The sequence below is a fragment of the Malania oleifera genome, chromosome 1 (genome assembly GCF_029873635.1).
Source record: "Malania oleifera isolate guangnan ecotype guangnan chromosome 1, ASM2987363v1, whole genome shotgun sequence".
NCBI classification, from domain to species: domain Eukaryota; kingdom Viridiplantae; phylum Streptophyta; class Magnoliopsida; order Santalales; family Ximeniaceae; genus Malania; species Malania oleifera.
The window spans coordinates 3,582,419-3,592,279 of NC_080417.1; the positions used below are offsets into that span (position 1 = coordinate 3,582,419).

General features: G+C 38.0%; 2 protein-coding genes across 2 annotated transcripts; both read right to left on the reverse strand.

Moving 5' to 3' along the window:
* Nucleotides 1-1,029: 1,029 nt before the first annotated feature.
* Nucleotides 1,030-2,831, reverse strand: LOC131166936 (small ribosomal subunit protein eS17w-like). Its single transcript, XM_058125587.1, has one exon. The coding sequence runs from the start codon at nucleotides 1,562-1,564 to the stop codon at nucleotides 1,166-1,168; it is 399 nt and encodes a 132-aa protein (XP_057981570.1). The 5' UTR covers nucleotides 1,565-2,831; the 3' UTR covers nucleotides 1,030-1,165.
* Nucleotides 2,187-9,243, reverse strand: LOC131166058 (probable rhamnogalacturonate lyase B). The gene is made up of 16 exons (XM_058124294.1): nucleotides 9,118-9,243; nucleotides 8,851-8,984; nucleotides 8,497-8,569; nucleotides 8,203-8,324; nucleotides 7,957-8,007; nucleotides 7,736-7,855; nucleotides 7,545-7,664; nucleotides 6,891-7,197; nucleotides 6,611-6,766; nucleotides 6,423-6,529; nucleotides 6,230-6,320; nucleotides 5,924-6,173; nucleotides 5,683-5,836; nucleotides 5,484-5,600; nucleotides 5,279-5,405; nucleotides 2,187-2,429 (listed from the first exon to the last, which is right to left on the reverse strand). The coding sequence occupies exons 1-16, from the start codon at nucleotides 9,241-9,243 to the stop codon at nucleotides 2,187-2,189; spliced, it is 2,298 nt and encodes a 765-aa protein (XP_057980277.1).
* Between the last annotated feature and the right edge of the window lie 618 nt (nucleotides 9,244-9,861).

Consider the following 9,861-nt stretch of genomic DNA (forward strand, 5'->3'; position numbering starts at 1 on the left):
ATCTACTCAAGCCACATAACTAATACAACTCATGTTTTGAAATCTGTAAAACTGTATAATTTATACCCTGTATCTTAATAAACAAATACTATAATTTACTAATAAAATCCCTGAATTTTATAACATAGCATATTTCCCTTATCTTGGCTAACTGAACTCACCTACTAATTTTCTAACTCACGCCCACGGCATCCATAATACCAAAATCTTGAAATTACACATATATAGATTTCCCTATCAACCAACTGTATTTCCCAGAATAATTTCATACTCACATTTCCTGAATTATAAACTATTCATCATCTTACCTAGGTTCTTGGGAACACCCTCTAGGTTCCCTAATCTACGTGCAGTAAAAATCCCAAAACCCTGAATTCACAACACTCAAATAAATCATCCCAAACACCAGTATAATAACATCTATTACTAAATCTAGGTTCAGAAAAAACCTACAGACCAAATAACCTTTAAATACCTACTTACCCTGATTTTGGGATGATTCCTCAAACTTCTCAAATCGAAATTTTGTTTCGGTTAGGTTGTAGAGAATCTACCCAGGATTATCGTGGTGGCTTCTAATTGTCGACCCAGGGAGAAACGAGACCGAAAATCTAGAGAGAAGTGAGAGAAACCGAAACCTAGTAAGAGAGAGAGAGAGAGAGAGAGAGAGAGAGAGAGATTTAGCTGATTTTTTCGTCAAAAATTTGGTTTTTTCACTTATATATATAGTTAGCCACGTGACCTCATTGACGAGACACGTCGACTCATCGACGAACATGAGAAGAGAGTTTGTTGATGAAGATGATGAGCTCGTCGATAATCCATAAGGGTCGGAATTACCCCTCTCAGTATCTCTTCGTCAACGAGACTCTGTAACTCGTCGACAAACCGTAAATGGGTGTTCGTCGACAAATCTTGCTTTTATTCCTTTAAAATTTTTCTTTTTCTCTTTATTTAACTACTATTATTTTTCCGGTCTTTACAACTTCGCCATGTCCTTAACAATCCCAATCTCTCTGTCAATGTCTTGCTTCAGTCTTTCCTTCTCTACTCCGTAGTCTTTTTTAGCACATCGGTTCGATTGGTTCGTGAACTGAGACGTCTCTGCGAGGTTATAGGGGATTTGATCCGTGCGACAGTTGATGCTCCTACCGGGTCCGCCAGTTCAACAGTTGAACGGAGTAGTCGGCACTGGCGCAGCCACCGACTCGTCCTCCCTAACTTCGGGAAGATTCGTCATGCTGAGCATGGCAAGCATGTCAGTGGTCTCCTTGTTGACTTTAATCACCTCGGTATTGATGGCAGAGACGTCGGGTACGAAGTCCATATGCCTCTCGTGCTCCTCCTCTTGCAGCTTCAGAGAAATACCCTGAACGGGACCCTTCTGGATCTGCTTCATGAGGTGGGTGGAGAAGCCGGCGATCTTGTTGCGAAGGTGTTTGGATGGCATAGATTTGGGAGGTGTGGCCTTCACCCTTAACTCATCGTCAGGCAATGCAGCCAGGATCCTAGATTTGTCCGCCTGTGGCATCTCGTAATGACATCGGCAGTGCGCCTGATTCATGCTGGCATCGCTAGTCCAGAAGATGTCATCTACGTCATGCTCGTTGCCACCTCCAACATCGACTGCAGTTTTTGCTTAGGATAGAGAGCGGACGTCAAGGAATCGATCAGAAGACGGAGTTGTGCTGTTGATGGCGTTGTCTGCCATTACTAACTAAGGTTTAGAAACCATAACTCTAATACCATGAAAACATAATGGAATTTCTGTATTTCTTGAATTCTGAATTATGTACATCCTAATCTTACAATATATGATACAATCAAATATTCTAAACAAGGAAACAATCTCCCTATAGAATAATATACAATCTTCTGCATTTACCCACTTTCCTTAATTTACACCATATTCCCACAGATACTCGAGATTTCAACAACAACCTTTATCCCACATAAAAGTTTTCATTTAAAATTAGCAGTGACAACAAATAGGTGGAGCTACTAGCTCATTTCCACATTTTTTCCTTATTTCTTTGGGCAAACCTCCTTGTTGTTACATAGCTTTTTCAACAATGGGTAGCCACAAATCAAGATTTAGTAGGAATGCTATCCAGTCATGCCCTAATAAATGCATCAAAATCAAATTTAGTGGTCCAATATTGAAGTCAAAGAGGCTTCTCCTTGCCTCAATTCGAGTTAGGAGGCCCTTCAAACCGGAGGTAGTCATACATAAGTCCTTGGAAAGGGCCTACGCCATTTGATTGTGTTAGAAATATTGTATTTCTTCCACTATTAAGCTGAGAGCCTGATATGCTGACATTATGCAAAGTATACAGCCCATAAATCCCGTGTCTTGCAATTGCATTGTCCCTGCCAATTAGCCCTGTTGAAAAGTGAGGGTGTTGAGCTGTTTGGTTATTGAATCGAACCTGAAAATCCATAATTAAAATGCCATTAGCATGTTAAAGATTGAAGGTGCATACTTAAGTTGAATTATATGATGGGATTTTAACTAGAGGATAGTGTTGGAGTATAGCATCTCACATTGGCAACTTGGAATTAAAATCCATGGAAAAAAAACTCTAGGCAAATAAAGGAGCCAAAGAAGACTCAAATAAATCTTTAACTGTTAATTGATATAGTTAGTTTTCAGTTACATGGTTATGGTCTTCAATGTAATATAAAAACCACAAGTCTGCTCTATATTTTACATATCTTTTACTCATATTCTCTATTTTCAGTTGTATTCTCTCTCGATTGTTTTCTCTAAATCTCAGTTGTATTTTCTGCAATAGATCTCTGATTCAATTCGGACATATAAAATCTAATTCAGTTTCTTTTCTCTGATTATTTAAGTTCTTAACATGGTATCATATTGAATTCTTGCTTCTGCATATATTTCTTTTCTTGTAATCTACATTGACAATTCTGCTCTGGAATTTAATTCAATTGTTTCTTGCATCTTCTTTATAAAATGTTTGATGCAAACCCTCTTAATTCTTTAGATTCTTCACATCTATCAAATGATTCTCCTGTAAATCCTTCTAATGATTCTTCAAGCCCATTTTTTCTTCATCCTAGTGATAATCCAAGGTCTTTACTGGTTTCTAAGATCCTTATAGAAGACAACTACATTTATTGGAGTCGATCGATCACCATTGCTCTTACTATCAAGAACAAGGTAGCTTTCATTGATGGCTCAATCTCTTTTCATTAATAAAATAGCTAATTCTTTCATAGCTTTACTTGTCTATGTAGATGATGTTCTTCTAGCTGGTGACTGTCTAATTGAAATTCAGCAACTCAAGTCATTTTTACATGATAAATTTACAATCAAAGACTTGGGATAGCTGAAGTATTTTTTGGGATTGGAGGTAGCTAGATCAAAGTATGGAATTTCTATTTGTCAAAGAAAGTATGCTTTAGACTTACTCCAAGACACTGATCTTTTAGGTTCCAAGCCAGCTGCTTTCCTAATGGAATCAAATATCAAACTTAGTGCAGATGATCCCAATATCTATGAAGATATCTCAAGTTACAAGAGATTAGTTGGAATACTTTTATATTTGACAATTACTAGACCTGATCTAGCCTATTCTGTTTAGGTTCTTAGTCAGTCTCTTGTTAAACCAGCAATATCTCATCATCAAGCTGCTATTCGTGTACTTCGATACTTAAAAGCAACACCAGGCCAAGGGTTATTTTTCTTTTCATCTTCAAATTTACAGTTGAAGGCTTTTTCTAACAGTGATTGAGCAGGTTGTTTAGATACCAGGAGAAGTGTTACTGGTTATACTATTTTTCTAGGAGATTCATTGATCTCTTGGAAATCAAAGAAGCAGGCCACATTTAGTAGATCATCCGCCGAAGCAGAATATAGAGCCCTTGCAGCCACAAAATGTGAAGTGCAATGGTTACTCTGTGCCCTTCAAGACCTTAATGTTGTTCATCCTCAACCATCATTGTTATATACTGACAGCAAATTAGCTTTGTCTATTGCCACCAACCCGATACAACATAAGAGGACTAAACACATTCAAATTGATTGTCATCTTGTTAGGGAAAAATTACAGCAGCATGTTATAAATATTTTTTATATTCCCTCACGATTACAGCTAGCAGACATCTTTACTAAGCCCCTTGTTCATTGCCTTTCCATCCTAATTTGCGCAAGATGGACATTATTAACATTCATACTCATTGTGAGGGGGGGTTGTTGGAGTATAGCATTTCACATTGACAACTTGGAATTAAAATCCGAGGAAGAAAAACTCAAGGCAGATAAAGGAGCCAAAGAAGACTCAAATAAAGCTTTAACTGTTAACTGATATAGTTAGTTTTCAGTTACATGGTTATGGTGGAACAAATAACATGACTGAATTGAAGGCGATTATTTTAGGGATTAATCTGTACAAAGATCTCGGATTTGATCAAGTGGAGATTGCATGTGACTCTACTTTGTTGATTCAATGGATAAATTCTGGGAAGTGCTCGGTTTGGAACTTATGGGAATTGTGGGAAGAGCTTATGCTAGCATTGAGAGACATACAATTCAAAGTGGAACATGTTTACAGGGAGGCAAATAAAAGTGCAAATTTTTTTGCCAAACAGGGTGAATATGGTATTTCTCGATCATATAGTTGTCAGGATTATCTTCCTCAGCAAGTCAGGGGAATGATTCGATTGGATTTGTTAGGGTTTTCCTTCTTTACGCTCATGATGTTTTGTGTTATCTGCTGGAGTTTTGTTTGTTTTCCATTTATAGTTGTTTAGTTCTTAGTTTTCTTCTTTGGTTGCTGGTCTTTGATTTTTTGGTTTGGTTTTTGTTGGTTAAGTTAGTTTTAGGGTCTTGGAATTTGCTTTTGTTGTCCCAAAGTCTCAAGATTGGAACTACGGTATTCCTTCGTCATAAGTGAGGGGTTTTCTAATAAAGGTTGGAGGTGCCCCCTCTTTTACCAAAAAAAAAATGTAATACAAAAACCACAAGTCTGCTCTATATTTTACATCTCTTTTAGTCATATTCTCTATTTTCAGTTGTATTCTATCTCTCGGTTGTAGTCTCTAAATCTCAGTTGTATTTTCTGCAACAGATCTCTGATTCAATTCAAACGTATAAAATCTGACTCAGTTTCTTTTCTCTGATTCTTTAAGTTCTTAACAGATAGAAATAATATCAGATGCAATGTTCTCCAAACGCAAACGCTCAAAAGAGATGTAGTACAGTTGAGATGGAGTAGCTGATCAGTTTGTAAAAAGTAAAAGAAAGTTAAGTTCCTACTTCCAATCGAGCACCATTAGTCGATGCAAGCGCCAACTGAAGCATATAAGTTTCAGAACTTGACACATTTTGGAGGTCAAATAAGATCTGCCATGTGGTTGCTCGATACTCATCATTTCCTAGGCTCCTGGAATGCATACAGGATTAGAATCTGAAATTCTCAATTAATAAAATAGAGCGAGGCACCAAAGGGTGAACCGAATACCTGGTAACGTGCGCATAGAACCAATCTTTACGGTAAACACTAACACCCACAGTGTAGACAAGGTCCTTCTTGGGATATAGAGTTGTATACTGCTGCCACAAGCCATATTGCCTGAACCTGTCAATCGAGGAAACGTCTGTTAATTAAGCAATCAACTGAAATGTTCATCATAAGAGTGATGGTGTTGGTGTGGGCTAACTTGTCTTGTTTGATGTAAAGATGGTTTATGAGCCACGGGACCGGATCAGGAATGAAGAACTCTGCAGCGGTTCGGTCCGGGATACCTATTTCCCAAAAGGTAGGACCATGTCTTGGGGGATAATATTTAAGAACACTCAGATTGATTGCTGATCCTGCATTTGAGCCAGCTAGTAATGCACATGTAGTTCATGACTCTTTTCATATGCTTATCAATGAGTCTATGGATTCAAGGATGAAACCTGGGGTGATGATGATACTAGTAGTGTGTTTGTAATCTCCTACGATGCCGGGGACCCAAGCATACAGGCTGTAGTTCCCGCTTCGGACTCCTTTAATCAAGAAGTTCCCGTCTTTGTCTGTCTGGGTCCAGAATTGATAACCCTGAGGACAAACACACAGACATAGGTACATAATTTCAAGGCTAAGTCGAGAATTATTGGTTCCTCTGACATTTGTTGAGAGAATTAAAGAGCTGTGAAGACAACATAGCTTATCTTGTTGGTAAATCAATAGATGTGAAAATTTTAACTGCATCTAAATCAAACCTTGCTTTCTGTTTGCCATGATCTTATGTCTCCAGGTAGAGCTAAACCCACTTGAGCGTTGCCTCCTGGCATACATTCTTCATTGATGTATCTGAAGTGAAGAGAAAAAAGAAAGAAAAAAATTAATGCGCTTTTAACGCAATCATAATGAATAATGTCAAGAGTCAGCATCAGAGGAAGCTGAGGGAGGTACCGATCACAAACTAGTAATTGACCCGTGACATTTCCTCGTTCAGCTGCATAAGGGAAGTCTTTTGAAAGTGGGAAATCATAAGGCCAACTTTCAGTTTCTTTCTGCATCTGGTAAATATGGAGCGGTGTTAGTTTTTTTGAGGATCATTTGCATTTTTTTTGCAGAAGACTGGCTACGAAGTAAATTACCTGAGCTTTAGCATCATTCCATAGCAAACTGGGAGTTTGGTCAGATGGAGCAGAGTTAAGATGCATGAAAACTGGACCGAAGACTTTCTTCCATGGCTCTCCATTTCTGAATTGCAACGCTGTACTCTTGCCAGCATAATGTACACTGACAAACATCTGCACATGCATAGCCCAAACTATCAAAAGGTACCATTCCGCTCATTAACTTATTAAAATCAATGGGAAGAAAAGAAAGAATTAAATCTCAACAAGAGGCAAATCGAGGGCATGGGGTACTCACAGAAAGGGCGGTTGGGCCGACATGAGAGGTGAGGTCCTGCTTCACTGGGCCTGCAGTGCGAAACTCGTTGCTTGGTGTGATAATCCAGAAACCGATGTTTGGGTTGTAGGATATCCACCCATGAACTCGATTATCTTTGTTTGGGCAGGAGTACATGTACTTATCATCTACCTCTCCTCTGTAGACTGCATTAGTTGAGTTAGACAAGAGAACAGCTTCTGGGTAGGCAAGGGGCTTCCCAGCTTCGCGATCTTGAGCTTGTGGCATTATCCTTTGCCTTTCATCCGATAAGGCCATGTAACGGAACCTAAGTACCCAATTACAAAGAAAAAAAAAAAAACATTTGATTGCTGAAACCCATGCAGCAAACAACTTGGTTATGAGCAGTGTGGTGAATTGGCAGCCCAACTGTTGATCATTTGGAAAATATATAATCAAGCACAAACTGTGGCAGGGAAAAGAACTTCTGAGAAACATGGAGAAATCCCAAGAAACAGGAAACGGGGAGAGTGAAATTTCATGTAAAGAATTATATAAAGAATATTGTATAGCTAAATGTGATGTTGTGGCAATTTGAGTATTTGTCACCCTGACAAGCCAGAGTGTCTGGTTTGAGCAGCTAATGTTATATTGCAAAAGATTTGTCCCCCTTACTTGGACTGCCTAAGCTTGAAAACAATCCTTGTTTGATCAATATCCAGGTCAGGCCATCCTTGCAAACGCTCGTATATGCCGTACGAGTAAAACCCAGTTTGGCCAGCCAGCATTATGAACCTGCCAATGAATTGAAGCATTAGTCCTCTGTGATATCCTCAAAATTGTTTTCTCAAAATGAGGCAGTGCACCTTTTGTCAATGTTTAAAGGAATTCCTGAACCACCAGCTGAAGCATTCCACGTCCTCAAGAAAGAAAGCTCTATTTGATTCGTGTCATTCTTTATGACTTGAAAACTTGTCCCCTTTATTCTGCAAGGCGGAATTTAAATGATACTAGTTAGAAAAATGGAGCATTTTCATTGTAGTAGATCAAATCCTTGCAGTAAAAGGGACAAGGAGGGAAAATTTACTTGTCTGATTTGCTTTCAGATTCAGGGTTGTATCCAACGATGTCCCAATACCTAGACTCATTTGAACCAATAAAATTAACATTGTGCAAAATTTTAGATAACATGTAATTTCTTTTGGGATGTATCTTTGATGCTTTGCTATTTGAGATGGAACAAAAAATGATTTCATTTTGCTGACCAGGAAAAGATAAATCTGAAACTAATTGAATTTGATCATTCATCAATGAACCATCATCATGTGCATACCCTCTATCATCTTCGTCATTGCCAGGCTCGAGTAAATTATCCGATCCTTTGTACTGTAAACTGGTGACAAAACCATCTGGCACCGACAAACTGACTCGAACTAGGCCATTATCCATCACCACCTGAAAATATATCAATTTTTACAAATTTTGGGAGGAATACAAGATGGGCTAGTACATTTTCAGCAAATTGTAACACTTGGTTTTCCAATTTGAATCACTTCAGTTGTTTGGCTAATCATTTAATAATTTAATTCCAAACAAAGAATTTGCCAATGCAAGTCAGGTCATTTACTTTCTGATGCTGTAAGAGCAGCTGGACTCCATTAGGCAATCTGCCATTGCTGTTCTCTTGAACCCTCCTGCAACTAGAACCAAAACAAAATATGTCAAATCCCAAAAGCAAGAGAATAGTAATAGCTTTGCACACATGCATGCTAAAGATCAAAAAGGCAAATATAAAACGGTGAAAAAGAAAATTTGTGACAAAGGCTTGCAGCAAACATGCCCAAGTGAAGAAATGCAAAGCAAAACCCACTTTTGGGCTTTTCAAGTTTGACCCATAAACCCATGAGCGCATACACAATTAGCCATGAACCAAGAATGAAGAATAGATAACTCTTAAAAAATAAAAAACAAAGAAAAGAACCTGGCTGCTGGAGTACTCTCCTGCAGAGACCAAGCAGGAACCAAACCCAACAACAACTGATGAGCCACCACCTTTCCCATCCACCATAGCTGCAAAACCCAGTTCATCCTCCCCCTCCCCATCCCTTCAATGCCCTGCATCATTTCAACATCTCCATGCATCATTAAAAAAAACACACCACCACATACATACATACATGCATACAGGCATGCATATGATGTATATACAAGGGAAAAGAGAAAAGAATTGGAGGAAGAGAAGACTTACTTCAATGGAGGATGGTGAATGGATGGATGGATGATTACCTAGTTGAAGACAAAGTTTCAGTGTGTGTGTAGCTTTCTTCTTCTTCTTCTTCTGGTGCTTATATACAGATGGAGGTCTCTGTTCCATTTATTGAAACTAATGGAAGAAGATCAATGTGAATAATTTAATTAAGAATTGAAAAAGATATATGGGATTTTAATTTCATCCCAAATTTAAGAAAGGAGAAAGGAGCATGGGGGCAGAGGGGGAGTTCACTGACTCTCCCTCTAATCCTTACTGAATTCTTTGCTGTAGAGAGTATATGTAAATCAATATATGGGATTCTAATTTCATTCCCAACTTTTAATATTGTCATTCTAAAACGTTCCCATATCTACTTATTCTACTTAATGCAGAACCATACACAGTTTTCTACTGCAATCATTTTTCATTTCCTCTTCCCAAAAAAAAACTTCTAATGCTAATAAGATCAATTAAAATTATGAATAATGATCCCCATTTTTATGATTTAATTGTCAATAGTGAGTAATTTATGGTCTCCCCAATATTTAAAATTTTCATAATGACTCCCACGATCAAACTTGATTATTATAGAGAGCCTTTACCTTGCATGAAAAATTATTCTCTCGTTAATGATCCCCATTTTTCTCTCGTTAAACCTTCTCTCAGATGTCAAAAGAGATGTTTGTAAGTAGGTCGGTAGACTACATACATATATGAGGTGTAACTGGAATGTAGATTATT

What these genes read in the sequence shown, in the direction of transcription:
- LOC131166058 (XM_058124294.1), bottom strand. Translation starts at nt 9,243, where the DNA reads ATGGAACAGAGACCTCCATCTGTATATAAGCACCAGAAGAAGAAGAAG. An exon ending in TTCAAGCTTAGGCAGTCCAA is followed by an intron (nt 7,198 to 7,544) that starts GTAAGGGGGACA and finishes TTGGGTACTTAG; the next exon opens with GTTCCGTTACATGGCCTTAT. An exon ending in TTCTATGCGCACGTTACCAG is followed by an intron (nt 5,406 to 5,483) that starts GTATTCGGTTCA and finishes TATGCATTCCAG; the next exon opens with GAGCCTAGGAAATGATGAGT.
- LOC131166936 (XM_058125587.1), bottom strand. Translation starts at nt 1,564, where the DNA reads ATGAATCAGGCGCACTGCCGATGTCATTACGAGATGCCACAGGCGGAC.